This window comes from Zootoca vivipara, chromosome 3, assembly GCF_963506605.1.
Source record: "Zootoca vivipara chromosome 3, rZooViv1.1, whole genome shotgun sequence".
NCBI classification, from domain to species: Eukaryota; Metazoa; Chordata; class Lepidosauria; order Squamata; family Lacertidae; genus Zootoca; species Zootoca vivipara.
In genome coordinates, this window is record NC_083278.1 from 45,335,587 (window position 1) to 45,354,056 (window position 18,470).

General features: G+C 40.5%; 1 protein-coding gene across 2 annotated transcripts in view; it reads right to left on the bottom strand.

The window, feature by feature from the left end:
* The window catches only part of ASCC3 (activating signal cointegrator 1 complex subunit 3), a 203,584-nt gene that overhangs the window by 14,218 nt on the left and 170,896 nt on the right, over positions 1-18,470 (bottom strand). For both annotated transcript variants that reach the window (XM_035109325.2, XM_035109326.2), the window contains exon 37: positions 10,240-10,464. In XM_035109325.2, coding sequence (XP_034965216.2) covers positions 10,240-10,464 — 225 coding nt within the window. The remainder of the gene's footprint in view (positions 1-10,239; positions 10,465-18,470) is intronic.

An 18,470-nucleotide genomic window follows, 5' to 3' on the forward strand; every position in this document is an offset into this window, starting at 1 on the left:
TCAAGAAGACGACAATTTTAGTTACTCCTTATCGATTTCTCACATGATCAATGGAAGCCACATAATGAGAAATAATATGATATTGTTTATCTTCACCTGGGGGACCCAGGTGGCGCTGTGGTTAAACCACTGAGCCTAGGGCTTGCTGATCAGAAGGTCGGCGGTTCAAATCCCTGTGACGGGGTGAGCTCCCGTTGCTTGGTCCCAGCTCCTGCCAACCTAGCAGTTCGAAAGCACGTCAAAATGCAAGTAGATAAATAGGAACCGCTACAGCGGGAAGGTAAACGGCGTTTCCATGTGCTGCTCTGGTTTGCCAGAAGCGGCTTTGTCATGCTGACACATGACCTGGAAGCTATACGCCGGCTCCCTCGGCCAATAATGCGAGATGAGCGCGCAACCCCAGAGTCGGTCACGACTGGACCTAATGGTCAGGGGTCCCTTTACCTTTACCTTCACAGTAGTTCTGTGAGACTGTGCACTATTACTTCCTTGTCCCCATTTGGGAAACTTAAGAGAACAGAATTAGTACTTCTAGACTGAGATCCTGTGCAGTGGTTCATAAGCATATCTCTTTTTTTAAAAAAAAGAAAAGTGCAGGTCACATCTTGCCTGAGGAAAAGAAGGAAAGCATAAAACTGTCTTCCAATACAACTCTTCTCCAGTAAGGTGGGTTATAGGGGTTGGCACGATTTTCCATACCAGTGTTAATGGTCCCCAGGACAATGTTAGCATGAGAAGCAACCATGTTGCCAGTATCAACCATGTGAACCATTTCCTTTGAACAATATTGAAATTAGTCACACCACTGTTGAGAATATTTAAATCAGGGTAATGTTTATACGGAGGTTTTTTTTAGGGCAATCACATGGGAGTATACCTATACATTTTCCCTAAGAATATTAGACTTTTGCAGCAGGTTAAGAAAGTACACCGCCCTACAGTAAAACCATCAAAATCACGTGTTGACATTAGCAGTAGCTAAAGGCTATCTAAACTGTACATGATGACAAGTGTACAACTGCCAGAAAAAACAAGAAGCATTCAAAGAGGGTTGAAAAGCTTTAGTAGGTTGACGTTTCATGAATATACCTGGAAAGCTAATCACTGACAGCATTGGAAGCAGAAGGTTTTTTATTTTCAGTATAAGTTTTTGTTTTATTTTATTTAAAAAATAAATACAGGGAGCATCTGGGCTGCATTTTGATGCTAAAATGTATGCTCCAGACTTCTTATACAGCCCACTAGAGGAATGCTAAGCTGTCTATATTAGCCTGTACATTTAATCAAATGTTTTACAGACAAACAAAAGGCAGCATTTACTTAAGGCAAACTAAACAACGAAATCTTCTTTAAACAAAGGAGTTGTTTACACATGCAGAGCTATTTCAATTAAATTACACTGATCCTGGAGAAATGTTGAGTTTAAAAGGTACACAAAGCTGGTTGCAGCCATGGGGGAAGAGATTCAGCTTGGAAACGGTAGTTTATGCTTACCTTTCAAAAGGTTTATTTCTGACCAAGTTTGCTTAGTGTTTGCTAAGGACCAATGTTCAAAACTATTTTGCCTACGGTTCAATGTCCTGTGAGCTTTTGATTTTTTATAAGAGAAAATGGTGTCCAATGTGATTGTAGGAAACAACACTGCTACCATAACACTCATTGCATGACACTGTGGATTTCAGATGGAGGCAAAAAAAAAAAAATGGACAGGAAGGTAACTTCATATTTTTTAAAATGGTGATTTCCAATCTCTCTCCTCTTGACACAATCATGTAATACAATTTGAGGAGGACAACTTTTTAGGATTCTTCCAACTGGTAAGCATTTAAAGGGGTGAATGGCCTACTCAGTAGAAAAATGCATGGATGACTTTTTGCATATGTTGGATCCTTACTTCTCTGCTTCCATGGGAGAGCGGAACAGTACAAACCACTGCATGCCTAAAATGGGCTATGCACTCTGTCTAGCCAGCACTACATTTTCAGCCCTGGATGACCTGGAGGTGGGTGGGAAGAGGAGTGATTCCCCCCCCCAGCTTTTCCAATGGACTCTTCCTGAACTTTCAGTTGCTTACTTATAGCACCAGTTTGGACCATGCAGACATTCACTTAGCTTAGGCGTCATGGTACTTACAGAAAATACAATATCTATCCTTTGAAAAAGCCTGATCAGCATAATTTCTCACTACTCATACTTCTGGGGTTGTGGCTGAAAAGTAGCGAAACGCGGAAGGGCTTAGCAAACCTCTCTTAGCATACCACTTCATTGCTTCAAACTGCACCCACCCCAACACCACTTTGAAAAAGAAAAGATGTGTGGGCAAAGATTTGTGAGGTCATTTGTCTACCCTGATTTTCTATGTAAATCCCTATAGCTGCCTTTGAGAGGGGGGATGGTAGCCACCTCCGCCCTGCCAATATGCACCTTTCACTGTTGTCTTTTTAAAATCGATGTATGGGTGAATTAGTTTCAAAACTTGCTTTGACCTTTATCATTATTGGCACCATCACCTGCCACATTAACCACTACAGCATCAGAGGACACCACTGTTTAACACATTCTGCCAGTTACTGATGTAAAGCAACAAACATGCATGTGCTAATGCACAACAGGTTTCCTCTAGCAACAGAATAATGCTTAGATGCATCATAAGACAATTGAGGACAAGCATTGCTGGTCCCGGCCACTCCATCCTTCTTATCTAGAGTTGGGTCTAAAAGAACTAAAAAAGAAGTGTGAGTGCATGGAGTATAAATGGTAAGGAAGTACAATTTGTGACACTGCACATTATTACTGATCACAGGGCATGTCTTTAAAGACATTAACCTTAGCTTCCAATTTCCTGGCTTTGTTGAGCTTGAATCAACACAAGATAGCCTTAACTCTTTTACCCCACCTACTGACCGTACTGAAATTTATGCACATAGACAGCCGTAGTGATAATATTCTCATAGTGTAATATACAAATTCAGTGTGTGAAGGGGAGAGGGCTTTGGGCTGCACAATGTATTCTATTGGCACTTTTTCTTTTCTTTTTCCTCGCTAAGCAGGTTTTTTTTTTGACAAAGGAATAAGGACCTGAGCAAGCAAATCTACAATCTGCCAGCTGCAGAAATTTGTTATAGGATCTTCTGCCACACAGAGAGCTTTGCACAAATTGACAGCCGTTTATTCGTATCCAATAAGGAATAACAAACGCTTGAGTGTGTGGGTGTGTTCTACACAGTGCCTAAGGCCCACGCGGCAAATCCTCTTTCCCCTCTTATTCTGTGCTCTCTCATCCATAATATTTATTCATAGCATCTCTATCCTGGTGTGAAATCCAGCACAGGGACATTGTGAAGAAATCAGAACCGTAGCCAGATCATCTCCTTCCATTTGCTGCTTGGAAACCCATTCACATTTTCATTCATTAGCTAAGTGCAACACGCATAAATGCTTAACACATCAATGGAAAATGAAATCCTTTCAAATACTCAAAGTAGCAAATTGAGTCATTCTGCTTGCGCTCTCCAAGTCACTCAGTCACATGTATACTAGAGCAACTAATGGAGAACATATTTAAGAGATCTGATCCATTCTGTAAATACTGATTTTGCACCTGTAGCCATCACCATAATAGTATTTTTTAAAAAGACAACCTATTATCTATTTCTTTGGTGAGGTAAAGTCCTTCCTTTTTAAAAATGAAACAAAAATATCATATTTATTTTGCATTTCTCATAATGCTTAAGTATGTTTTGTGATGCCATTAACTCTGTGCTGCTCCGTACGGACAGGATCACAGCTAGAACCCTCCTTAGAAACACTGGGTTCTACAGGCAGCCTTGGAAATGACCTCAGCCAAGGTTGCTCTTATTGGCATGAATAGTAATTCATTAATATCTGGCACTGAAATGTCAGAAGTCGTCGCACTGAAACAGGAAAAAGGACTACTAAACCAAGAATTCCTGACACCCAAGATGAAATATCCAAATGGTACCATCCTGGAGTTAGATACTTTAATGATGCCCCAAATTTGTAACCTGAAGCAACCACCTTGTTTTGCCTTATGGTAGTGCAAGTTGTGGAGCAGGTATACTGTAAGTGTATATTGTATATTCTAGTGGAATAGCAGATTTTTTTTTTTTACATTGACACAGAATAGATTGAATACTTTGAAAGCCTGAAAGTTCTATTATTTTCATGCCAAGATATTAATTCAAATTCCAAATTTTAAATCAGGTTTTACCATACTTACTTGAGTCTAATGTGCCATCAGATCTAATGCACACCTTAATTTTCGCAAGGTAATTTGGCCAAAAAAGGTGAGCAAAGATTTGAGTAAATACGGTATTTTAAGTGAAATTCTTTTGGGTTGAAAGGCACATGTGTTGAATAAAACAGCCACATTTCTTTGTGTGTGATTATATTATATTGTATAAATATAGAAGATGCTCCAACAACTAGCAACAGAAGCATTAAATCATGTGAAGTAACTTCAATGAAATGCAGAGTTTTAAAGTTTCTGAAAAAATTGAAGCCAAGGCGGGGAAATTGAAAGTTTGTGGAAAAACTAAAATATATGCAGTACTTAATTAAAAAAACAAACAAACCAAAACTTACTTTACTGCTATAAGAATGTAACATTTATCATGTACAACTCAGAATATGAAATTGTATTATTTGGCATATTTATGGAATTTACAGCTACAAGTACCTAGTTTTGTTAATGCAAAATTGTGACTATACTCAGCAGTAGTCAACTTCCTTCTGTTAGCCATGGTTAGAGTTCACTTTCTATCCAAACTTCCAGATATTTCATCTTAGGTTTGACACCCACAAAAGGTGTTGTTGTTGGTTTTCTTTTTTGCAGTTTTGCTCCTACCTTCTAATGTTTTTATTTTTCAAACACTGCTGCAGTTTCCTGAACTGCTGGAGGGAAGAGCTGAAAAGTTGGCCGTAAGGAAGAGGCCAAGTCAAAGGAAAAGCAGAAAAGGACAGTTGCTTCTAATATCACCAAGCTAGACCAAAGGTCATCAGAAGGCGGCAAGCAGCAATTCACAAGCAAACAACTTATGAAGATGGCAGAACCCTCTGGGTGCAGAAATTTATATTGGATTTGAGTGCTATGTATGTCAGAATTCTCATTCCCTTGTGCTGGAGATCATATTTCATTCCCCCCCCCCCGCTGTGTTCCCCCAAATTTCCTCTCTAGCTTCTTCTGTCCCCCCACCAGCCCTTCATATCTCAATTTAAAGCAGATGATATACTATGTAAAAAACATATCTGTGATATCACGGATGCCCTATATTTGTCTACATACAGTGGTACTTCTGGTTATGAACTTAATTTGTTCCGGAGGTCCGTTCTTAACCTGAAAACGTTCTTAACCTGAGCTACCACTTATGGGTACCTCCCGCTGCCACCGTCTTGTGATTTCTGTTCTCATCCTGAGGTAAAGTTCTTAACCTGAGGTACTACTTCCGGGTTAGCGGAGTCTGTAACCCAAAGTGTTTATAACCGAGGTGTTTGTAACCCGAGGTACCACACTGTACAATTATTTAAGATGGGCATTCAGAGACTTATTAATTGTGCAAAGAATTAAATGAGATAAAAGCAAATGAAGTGCTCTTTTTATAAGGTAATCATCATTTACAGGTAATTACTATTCCGTCAAAGCTGCATTAAGATGGTAAGTAGATTTAATTAAGGAAAAATAAAAATAGAATTTATTACACAAGCTGACATATTTTGAAAATACTTATCTCTCTTGTCACAACATGCATCACTGGATACTTTCTTCAACAGACATATTCATTATAGTCAGCAAATTAAAACAATTAATTTATATTTCAGTGGAAAGGTACCTAAATGCCTAGTGCTAAGATTTGCTGCTCAGGATAATAAATCCACATATCCACAACCACCAATTACCTCCGAGAATGAAAAGACATGTGCACATAAAGCTGACCCTTCCAGTGAAGTGAATGGGAAGTCTGGACAAAGACTGCATAAGCTATGATAATGCATAGCTGATTTGCAATTTGTCTGAGTTCTATGTCTGTGTACCACAAGGATAGATCATGCTCCACATTTTAAAGCCAATAGTCTTGTCCACAGGCACAACCAATTTCTTCCAATGATTAAGTGAAATATAGAAATATTCCTTCAAAACCCAAAAGCATACCAAATTACAAAATTCTAATCCACTTGCCAGGCCACGCTCAATATTCTTGGAAAAGGAAAATCTAAAACCCTCCCCCCAGTCACACCTGCACCTTTTGGGGGGGGGAGAGGGAGGGAGTTAAGGTCAATTTCCTTAGAATATTCAATATTTTGTAAATAATTAAATATTTATAGTGTTTCAGAGAATTCCTCTCAATGGCAACAGTTGTTCACAATAACTTTCTCCTGAACTTTTAGCCCCGTAAGGTTAGCATTCAGGAAGCTCAGCTGCTATCTAACAAACTTAATTAATCAAAAAGTCATTTCCGAGCAGTAACTATGAGTAAAAGTGCTTCAAGTGTGCTAGCAAGCCTACAAGTTAATCAAAATGCTAATGCAGTACAAATTAAAGTTGTGATTAACATTTCACAGTAGCTGCTTAAGTGAATTGATCACACAAATGGGTTAAGCATTAGTCATTTTCTCCAGTGCCAACTGGGAAAAGATTTGTCATGAGTTTTGGGGAGGGGGAGAGAATTGTACATAAGGAGAGAACCATATCATCAAATTGTCACCAAATATACTACCACATAGCAGTACTTACGGCTACCTGGGGTGTTTAAAAACAAACATGTGGGGGGGAAAAGCTTAGACAGATGGAAAGTAACTCTGTATAGGCAATTAAGATTTTTTTTTAAAATGACATGCTCATTTGAATCTATTAACCATAGCTACAGGGAAGGATTTATTAGCCATAGTACAGGGAAGGATATTCACATTTACCCCCTCTACCAAGTGACTTTTTTAAAAAAGGCTAAGGTATCTGAAAGACCCAGGAATAATTATCTGCACATGGAAATGTTTGAAAATGGACAGTAATAATGACCAAGTGGTTCCAAAAGAAACATGTAGCTAGACACCCAAACACGATGGGGGCCACAGAAGAAAGATGTATGGTGAAAACTGGGAATCTGGATTGAATGGAAGGGCTTTTACTTGCCAAATCCACTTTTGGATAGAAGTCATGACTTTCCAAAATTTCTAATCAAGTTTTTGAGCTATTAAATTGGCCCAAATATGGCACTATCAGAGCAAACAATTATTGCACAAATAAACAACACACTAGGTGCAACATGCACATCAGGATGCATATCTTACACTATATTAATGACATACAGTATAAAATTAGCAGAGGGCGAGCCATGTTAATCTTTTGCAGCAAAACCCACCAGTCTCGTGAACCAAAAATACTAACAAATGTACTTAATTTGTTATTATGCTTGTGCCTTTGTGGCATGCCTTCATATGCATGAAGATAAGTCTTAGTTGGATGGTATATAAAGGAGAAAATTGTAAGGTGGAATTTGACTGGCAATGAGGTGCAAAAATCACAGCCAGTGATAAATTAGCAATAGAGGCCTGGCAACAAAGTAGTGACAGAGGTCAGGCTTATTATTTCTCCCAAAGAATAATTTTACAGACTTAGTATTTTGTCCGAAAATTACACTGTGTGTGAAACTGCTATCTCGATAAAGTCTGTGGGCACTATTCAACTACCACATTCTGTCACTGTATTTTCATTTGCGCAACATGACTCCTCCCCCTGCGCATGCCCCATTTAGAGATGCCCTAAAACAGATAAATGGGGAGAGGAGAGGTGGAGAGAGGTCCTGTGCTTAAAGAGAAATCCTTGTGGATGGAATGAGAGGTTTAGTGCTATGTCGGATTTCACCGTCAGGATGGTTTCTTATTTGATATGGGGTACAATACTTTGGCCACCTCATGAGAAGACTCCCTGGAAAAGACCCTGATGTTGGAAAAGATGGAGGGCACAAGGAGAAGGGGACGACAGAGGACGAGATGGCTGGACAGTGTTCTTGAAGCTACAAACATGAGTTTGACCAAACTGCGGGAGGCAGTGGAAGACAGGAATGCCTGGCGTGCTATGGTCCATGAAGTCACGAAGAGTTGGACACGACTAAACAACAACAAGAACTCAGATGGGTATATTGAAAGTACAACACACATGTGAATCTGCCTACTAATTAAAGGGTAGGTATGCATAAACAGCTGAATTTCTCTATAAAATATATGCAAGTGGAAGGAAAAGAAATGAATTCCTACTTCCATTTATTACAAGGGGCAACACAATTATTTCTATCTACGCCTGCCTTTCACAATGATGGGAGTTCTCGTCAAATGAGAAGCTGATCTAAAGTCCCCCCCTCCTGTGTGTGTGTATAGTAGGTTTTCTGATTTGGATGAGGCATTTAAAAATCATAAAAACCATGGAGTTGCATGGCAGTGAAAAATCAAGGCATAAACACCTCCCTTAAGCAGTTAAGAAATACAATTCTAACATTCTCTCAATGTACAGGTACCCTACTGAGATGTGCTTAACTCATCCATGGGCAAACACTTCTCAAAGGTTAAGACCGAGCACCATGACAGTCTCACTACTTGGCAATGGTAAAATATTTTATCAACAATTCTACAAGTGGAGGCTCACTGCCAATCAAAATGCAAAGTGGGCAACTGTCAGATTATTTCTCAGAAGTAGTGATTGCCCTCTGAGTGAAGAACTGAAAGGTATTACTACTTCAATTACCTCTTTCAATTAATACAAATTCAAAAGGCGGTTTCAAACAGCAGAATGAAAACTAATCACTGAACTTGCAGTAATAAAGTATTTGACGCAAAGAAAGAATGAGTGATTTCACATATTCTGGTACAATAATAATAATATGATGACTTTAAATTACTGAAGCTAACTTTTCAGCACCGCCCCCCCCCCAAGAAACTCTTATTGAACTAATGCCATGCAAATGCTCAACAATACAGATAAGAAACCACACACACTTTTAACAGAAAAATGGAATACGGTATTATTTTTAACACACATATTATTTGGGAAAAAAACTGCTTGGGAACTTTATTGTTGTAAACAATGCTGGATGCCATAGTAACAAGGTAGACTTCTAAGCAGCTGAATCGAAGAATCATGAAAATTAAGTTCTTGGGTGCTTAAATGCACAGAAACATTAATGACTTGCTTTAGGCTTAATATGAAGCCAGTAAAAGACCAATAAATAAATTTCACATATCCAGCACCCCCTGAGTATGGCTAGCACATGTAGCAGAATAAAGTGGTAGAACAGACTGTATCAATGTCAGATGGGAAATGGGGAATACAATTTTGAATGCTCCACTGTATAGAAGCACCACCTTTAAAGTTTTAAAAGAGAGACTTCAAAGTTTTAAAAGAGAGCAAACCCTAGCATATCAGAATTTTTTCCCCACTTTAGCTCATTCTCTAATAGGCTTTCTTTTTTAAAAGCTTTTTTAAGGAAGTTTTTTTTTACAGCTAGTAAAGTCTTTAAAAAATGTGATCCCCCTATCTGCGAACTGAAATAGTACAATCTATGCTAACACTTCATGACTCTACTACTTTATTCTGTTGAATGTGCTGATCAGATCCAGTCTAATGTTTAAACGCAACATTATCTTGCTTCTCTTAATCAGCCTTCTCCATCCTGGTGCCCTCCAGATACTATAAAAACTCCCATCAGCCCTAGTTTTAATTGTGTTCAATTGAAGGTACGCTTGCTGTCACTGGAAACTGAGAAGCCAGGGTTCCAATTGGTGAGATTTCTAATCGTGTTCAATTACATGTGCTTACAAACCTTCTTCATATGTTTGTTCTAGTTACACAAATATCTGAAGAGGAGCCTGCGCATTCCGTTCTCTTGAGGGCGGGGCTTACATCCACTTCCTTGTCCCCATCTGTGTCTGCCTAACCACAACTTCTGAGGGATCAACATGGACTTTGCCTACATCTCAGCCCTAAATTAACACACTACATTCTTCTTCTTCTGACATTCCCTGCCTAGGGGAACCATTAAAGCCTACCTACCTCACAGGACCGTTGTGAGGGTGCACAAAATAAGAACTGCAAAGTATTTTGTACAGAAAAATGCTAGAATGCCGTACTAATGTAATCTCTGTGAACAATTCAGGAGCATTCTTGGATCCATATTATGACAGCGATCAATAGCAAACCAAGCAAGTGATCATAAAAGAGTGCAACTGTACCTGACATATTCTAATTGACTGGTCTAACACCGTCTTGGTATCAGTGACATAATCCGGGCACGGTAACAGAGCGTGTTCAAAATGGGCTTGCATCAGAAGATGGGTTTTTGTGTGTGAACTGTCAAAAGAATGCGTATTGACTTCAACGGGGACATGTTTGGCCAGTTCACTGTTCATTTGATCTTCATTATGTCGTACTGGAAGGTCTGCATACTCTTCAGCATCCTTAATAATAATAAAAGGGGGGGGGGAGGAGAAAGAGAAGAAACGTTAGTGCAGAAAACATGATGGCTGTGATCTACAGGGCTGTGAGCTTGCTTCTGCAGATTTTGTTGCTGTTCCTTCCCTTCACAACAGCCATTGTGTCCTTCAATAAGCAATAAGCTGCTCACAAGGGCAGGGATACCCTCTGGATGGCATCTGATGTACTGCAAGAGGCTGCAACTAGAAGCAAACATTGGGCAAGTTCCACATGTGTCCTTAAAGCTCTCCTGCCAGAGGTGGGGGGGGGGGGCAGAAGAGGTCTCACTGGGAAGAGCAGTGCTTGGGGAAGAATGGATAGCGTTTACAATATTCTACTATTTTTGCATTTATTACCAAAGCTAGCAGGTTTCCCACCAGAATGTTCAAGAGAGAGCTTTGCAATGGCAAAATCAATACTTTTAAAGGGGGAAAGGTCTCTCAACTTTTAATTTCACCAAATGCACAATTAATATGGTCAGGTTTCCCCATCATTTCTTGAACTGTAGATCTCTGGGACAAAACGGCTACATTTCTCACAAATCCACAGGAATTAAATGTTCGCCCAGATGAATCCTCCTTCAAGCCCCACCTCCCCAAGAAGCTGTAAATACATTAGCCAAACTTCAGATGTTCCTAAAAGACAATGGAACTTTGCTGACATTGTTGAAATACGGAGGCAGAAGGAAGGTTTAACTGTATCCACTGTTAATATTCAACAAAAGTATTCACTTCTGATTATAAACAATATCACATGTTGTAGCAATGCTACTGCCAAAAGGTAAAAGGATGTTTAGAAAAGCTTTGAAATAAAGTTTATGTTTCTTAAAAAAAATAAAAATCATGCTCTTTAAGCAGGTTTCTTTCTTCTTCGTCATAAAAAGACTGACTGAAGACAACTGCTAACTAATCCTTGATGTCTCTGCCAGATCTCTTGTGAAAACTGTGGTCATTTATTTTCAGAACCTAAAGGTCACCACCATTTTAAGCCCTATTGAATTCTGCATGTTTGCCTCACTCTTATTTAACTTGCACCCTTTTAAAGATATTTTAAAGAATATTTACCAAGGAGATTTTCCCCCTCCCACTCAATACGGCCTAGCAGCTACAACTGGGAGACAGACTAGGCTGGGGGGGGGGAGAGGCTGGAGTAGGGAAGGCAGGGTCAAAGGAGTAGCTGCAGCTTAGCTGGTATTTCTGCAAAAAGAAAATAGCTCCCGAGACTCCTTCCCTCCCCCCAAATACAACCTGTTTTATTTACTTCCAAAACACTCCTCTTGTTTCAAACAACTTGCCTACTTCATTTCCTGTGTGTGATGGATGATTGTAAGTGAAGTTCATTTTCTTATCTGCATCATGTAAGTAATTAAAGGAAATTGAGAATGGGCACTGAAGCTTTTATACAACTGGGAATGAAGCTGAATGGAGGGCACCAAGGTCAGCACAGTCCATTATATTTTTTTATGCGAGAGGCCGGTCTGTATGCCCTGTCCCTGTTTGTTTAGTGTAGGCAGGACAGACTGCTAACTGCAAATCTGTGCTTCTGATTTGCCCAGCTGTCCTTGAATAAAGACATCTCCCACTGCAAATGTTAAATGACAGTGATTGACAACCTGATGATGAACTCTGCTTGTAACCCCCTGCTACTGTTTTCAGATTGCACAAGGAAAGACAGAATAAAGAAACATCCTCCATAATCAAATCAAATAGGTCCGGCTGTTCACTCTGTATTTTCCATTTGGGTTTCCCTTTTCAGTACAAACCTTATCCTAGTCTGCAAATGCCGTGGGTTCAACAATGGCAGTCTAAGCACAAAAATATTTTGTTTCATTATAGTATTGATTTCAACAAAAAGTTGGCAATAAAACTACTTTCAAAACCCAAGGCACTGAAGTCTACAATTTTAGGGGAACAATAGACAAGAACATCCTTACTTGTTTTCTCTGATGTTGCTTTGAGTCCTATCATTTAGGACACAAATGAAGTTGAAAGTTGAACAATTCCAACAGCTAGAAGCTCTTTGATAACTCCTCTTGGAATAACATACAATTCTCCCATAATTTCTATATTTTGTCCAGAGGCGGGGAAAGTTAAGCAACTGAAGGCAGATGCCCTGGACACATTTAACACTCACGTTGGTTCTTCACCACCTTCTCCCCTTCTTTCTTTGGCAGGCTGAATGGAACCCAAGGTCCATTAATTAAGCAGTCACCAAGTTTACTGTGTGGAAGTTCTAACCTACAGCACCCTCACTACACAATCCATCACCTTTCTATAGATTTCCAAATGCCTGAGGACTGAGTTGACTCACCATGTGCCAGAAGGACATCCCAGTGGCCACACTACATTTTTTAAAGTCACCATCATATGTTAATGGGCATCCAATTCCATCTCTACTATTCACTGCTCAAAAGGCAGTGGTGAGTAGGAAGTAATTCATGATTGTCTACCAGATGTGCTTGTCCAAGCATTTTCAGGTTCACCCCAAAGTGACTGAGGACTGTATCCGCTGATGGCTAGGCAACCACAAAATCCTCCTCAGTTTACTCAGTAACTGAATAAGGTCAGTTTGGAATGATTCATGAAAGCATGCAAAAGGGGAGGATCAGTGCAGAAAAAATAAATTGTAATATGAGTGAGAAGAAGAGCACACTGAAGATGACATAGACCAAAATGAGGGTAGGAATAAAAAATAAAAATAGGCTTCCAACATCCTAGCTTACAATATTTGCACTTTCATTTCCACTGCTAATAATTGACCGCAAAACCTAGATTAGCACAAACCTTTCTACCAACTGTGGAACCTTAGATGGGGAATCTATGGTTCTCCAGATATTGCTGGATTACAGCTCCCATAATCACTGACCATTTGCTATGCTGCCTGATGGAGCTGGAGTCCAACAACACCCCAAGAGGCACAGGTTCTCTGCCATTCCTTTATTAAAGGTTTTACAAATGCCCTCCAAAGCATCATCTTTTTTCAACCTTTTCCCATCATGTTACCTGTCAACAGTGCCTTTCTTCCAGAAAAAGAGGTGCTGGTGCTGTGTACCCATGAGTACCCCCAGAAAAAAGCACTGCCTGTCAATTAAAATATTTTCTTTACTAAATGTTAGCACAATTTTTAAAAGACTGATTAAAAGGTACACTGTCAGTAATAAAATTAAAAGGCCTAACCTAAAATCCCTAATACGACTAATTCTAAATTATGACTATGCAAACATATTCCCAACCGTGCCTATGTTTAAAACAAACAAAGGCAAATTTATTGATGCACAGAGTGGTACTCAATTGAGTCCCATCAGCGGAAGCGCTGATCAAGGACTTCCTCTTGTGTAAGGGGGCTTTCCCTCCTCTTCCCACAAATGCCCCTGAAATTGGCCCCAGAGAAACACAGCGGGGGTGGGGTGGGGGAAGATGGGAGATTCTCTGCCTGGAAAGCCAAAATACTTGTTCCGATGGAACAATTGCCCTAGTGTGATGTTGAATTCCTTCCATTGTATCTGAAGGACTGAGAACACATGGCTTTCTTTCTTTTATTTAACAGGCTGGGGGGAAAAAAGTCACTGTGAAATTAATTAAATAATAGGTATCACATGTAAGCTCTTATTTCTTTCAGTAAGATTATTCTTCTATTCCAGTGATTTAAATAAAACAAAGCATTCAATGTAGATTTATACAGCACACTAGCTCAAAAATATAAAAAGCTAATAGGTAACACATTTCATAGTAGGCTAAGGCTGCACTCCTTTGCATGCTTGAATACAATGAGTCTTGCCCCCAAGTAAGCATGCTAGAATTACACTGCAGGACTGTAATCCTATGCAGACTAACTAGGGAATAAGTCCCATTGAACTCAATTATGAACAAATATGCACTGGATCAGGCTGTGAGTAAGAGATGTGGGATGCCATGATGATGCAGGTGACAAAAGAAAGCCTTATTTATGCTAAAACTTAAGTTCAGCTATGAGAACCGGCAAAGCCTTTAAAGTTAATGAGTTCTAGACTTTTCGGACCAAGCTGATTAATTTGTAACACTGAGGCTTTTAAGCCAAACCAAATTAGTCTCTCACATTCCTGAAGCTTGTTTCCACTACTGAAGGTGCAAAAGTGTGCTCTTTACCAAGAGATCGCAATATTGGCAGATTTCAGATTTCACTTATGTTTAAATTGGAATTTGAGGTCAAAACTGCCAACAGGTGTATGCAGTTTTAGATCTATGTCATTTTAGGATGCAGGTTTCATTTTAAAACTCTACCAGTGCAGAAAAGAAGAGTATGCACAAGTCAAAGTAGCGTATTTGTGAAAGAAATATCTTGTTGCCAGTGATGTTTAGTGATATCAAAACTACACATTTTTAATGGACTCCCCCCTTTTTAAGGAATGCGACAGGTCAATTGTATTTAATGTCAACTGTGCTGCAGAATCTCAAAAATTATTGCATTTACCTCAACTTTCTAAGCATCTGGGTAGGCTTGCCTAAACAAGAATGTTTTTAGCAGGTGCTGAAAAGAGTACAGTGAAGGTGCCTGCTTGATCTCAATCGGCAGGGAGTTCCAAAGTGTGGGTGATGCCATACTAAACAACTGAATTCTTACACATGCGGTATAGGTATTATGTGGCACCTATAGTAGTGGCAACTGCAGTCTGATGCTGTCCAAGGCAGCTAAGATATCCGACTGAACTGGATTAGCCTTGGAATTTCAAGGTAGCCACACACTCTTTTTTTTTTTAAGTTAGGCCTCTTACTCTAATTCGTTGCAAAAGAACTGGGACAAACTAGCCATAGGAGTGTATAAACAAGCTACTACTCTGCGAGCACAAGGGAGCACCAGTAATTAAGCACTGAGAAGATGGTAAGGAGGCAATTTAAGCACTTAGGTGAATTCAGCAATAGGTCAAGGAAGGCAGGGAAGTAAACATCCATAAGACTATATAATATGGATTAGGCCAAAGGCCTAACTTAGTCCAGCATCCTATTCTCACAGTGGCCAACCAGATGCTTATGGGAAGCCCTCAAACAGTTTAAGTACTCACTCTGTGAAAAAGTACCTATTTTTGTATGTCCTGAATATTTCAGCATTCAGCTTCAATTGATGACCCCAAGGTCTAGCATCTCCCTTTCCAGTTTCCCCACACCATGTGCAATCTTATGCATCTCTGTCATGAAGTCCAACACTAGGAAGGCCACAGATTCAACACCCGATTTATAGAAATGCTATCTGTTCTACATATAGGACCGGCAGTGGATTCTCAATGCATGGATGAAAAGGTGGTGCTAGATAAGGGGTCAAGATATGTCAGACACTGGGGGATATTTTGGGTCAATATGACCCTGCTAAAAAGAGAAAGGCTTTATAATAGAGCCAGACAGCTGAAGTGTAAAATCAATAAGGTTTCAGAGCAGCTTTCAAACTTGCTTCTAGGGGGAAACCAACAAAAGCTGGAGAGCACCCACTTTGTAACAACTCATCCTATCTGTGATGATTGTGTGACTGCTTCAAATTCTCAAAGTGCAATGGAGATACACATTGCTGCTTCTTTAGCTGCGATTAATCCAGCATGCACATAACACCAGTGTTTAATGAAGTAGCTGGGGTACAAAGATGTATCCAAGAGGAAGTTTTAAAATCACAAGTGCCTGCGGGAAACGTACATAATGCCAAATGGCCTACTTTTTTCTGGGTGGCCACACTTGGCTCTGACTGCTAATGATGTCTGGTTGTTAATCTCTGCACATTCCACTGACTAAAAGTGTACTGAACATAATCTAATATCCCTTTGTATTCACACAGTCTCATCAACCCCCAGAAATGTTATATTAGTCTGAGACACAGCCAGCCAAACGCCAAACAGCAATTGTTAGAGCACATTTACTAATAGAGTAATCCTAACTCCTCACCACCACCACTGCAGCTCTACAGAGCTGCAGCTGCTGCACAAGGTGGAGACAGGCCAGCTCAGACTGACCCTCCGAATACCTTATTTTGTGGCTTACCACAAGCAAGCCTGACATCTGCTTGCATGTTCAGTGGCTCACAGGAGGGCATCTGAGTCTGCAGAAGTGCATGGAGGGACTCCTACTCTCAATCCAACCCCCTCCTTTCAATTATTTTAGCATAAGGGTATGCGTGTGGATCGAAGCCTAAGGCCTAAAAGGACATGTACGATCTCACTTTCATTATCTCAGAGGAAGGAAAGCAAAACAAAACAGCGCATTTTGGATTTTGTTCTTTTCCACCCTTGTCATCAAACATCTGACACAAAACTCCCATTCACTAGCAATACTTCATATTACCATCCAATACTTTATCATTCAACTCTTAGACAGCACATTAAGTGCAAGTTTGATTTATAAGCCCATACATATATGTACTAGCAAGCAGATGGAATTAAGTCAGGCACAGATTTATGAGCAGCAAACAAACTTAGCACAAGGAAATGTCGCTGTTCCAGTGGCACCAAGTAGTACCACTAGTTAAAATTAGGTCTGTATCAGTTAATTCTTCTTACAACTTTCTATTCTTCTTACAACTTAGAGGAGTTTATTTCTAGTCCATAAAAGAAGATTGGCCTTCTGGTTCCAGCTTTATATTGCACATGGATTTTGACGATTTAGAAGCACATGAACAATTTTTTTCTTGTTCTGGCACATATTCAAGCACAGTGAGGACAGCCCTCAAACTGAGGACAGATATGAGTGTGTCATATAAATTTGTAAGGGTTTTAAGTGATAAATGCGCATGCTCTTGCTTTGACTCTATTAAACAATGTGCTGTTTGTACCTTCAGGGAGATTTTAAGGTCCTTGGCATGATCACTCTTAGCAAGCACCAAATCATTTGAGAGCCTGTCTAGGCATCACAGGCAAGGAAAACTCTCAAAGTGCTGGCTAAGGTAGGGTGAGGATGTTGCTTCAGGTAGCAGAAGCCCCCCAGGCAGCATGCCCATGGGTGCCCTGTCACCTCCATCAGCGGTGGTGACGTGCCGCCATTAGTGCAAATTTTGGGCAAGATCACAACCATTTTGGGTGAGATATCACCTGAAACCAGTGTGATCTTGCCCCAAATCAGTGCCAATGGCTGTGCCGCTTCTCTGCCACTGGTGGATGTGGCAGGGTGTGTAGCAGAGCAGGTGGCAGCAGAAGAAGGTGGCAGGAGTGGCAGTACTCCCCATTGCATCGCCCCTGCTCTCCACCCAACACAAGTCTCAGGCCTCACATACCCAGTTAGTGCCAAGCACAACATGCAGTACAAACAAAATGGACGATGCATTTATTTTAATGAAGTATTTCCTTGGACCCCTATCTCCAAGTGGCATGTGCTTAGGGGATACCACATTCAAATAAATGCAGTGCAGTTCATTTGATATTTTATTCCTATGAGAAAGAGAGGCACTGGAGAACCTGATATTTTGAGCTGACTGCCCATAATGCAAGATATGAATAAGCCTTGAAACCAGAGTTCTCTCTTCAGTCATGTCGGGATCATGCCTCACCCAGCAGTACCGTGTTTTCCCTTTTTTAAGACACCGTCTTATAACTTTTTTTCTCAAAAAAACACAGGGTGTCTTATTTTCGGTGGGGTGTCTTAGTTTTTTAATTACCTGATGATGATAAGATATAGTTTCCTTTTCTGTACATTACAAAAAGGGAAGAAAACAAGAAGAAAAACTGGCTTAGGTGCTCCGCCCGGCCGGACACTCCAAGCGCTTGGCACTGCGGAGCGCTCAGTGCGCTCCACGCTGCAGCCGCCAGTTCTGGGCGGTGGGGAGGCAGGTCTCCTCGGCCGGGCCAGGCGGAGGCCGCTGGCTCAGGCGCTCCGCCTGGCCCGACAGAGCGCTCCAAGTGCTCGGTCCTGCGGAGCACTCGGCGCACTCCATGCTGCAGCCACTGGTTCTGGGAGGCGGGGAGGCAGGTCTCCTTGGCCGGGCCAGGCAGAGGCAAGACTGCTGGCTTGGGCGCTCTGCGCGCTCGTCGCTGCAGCAGCAG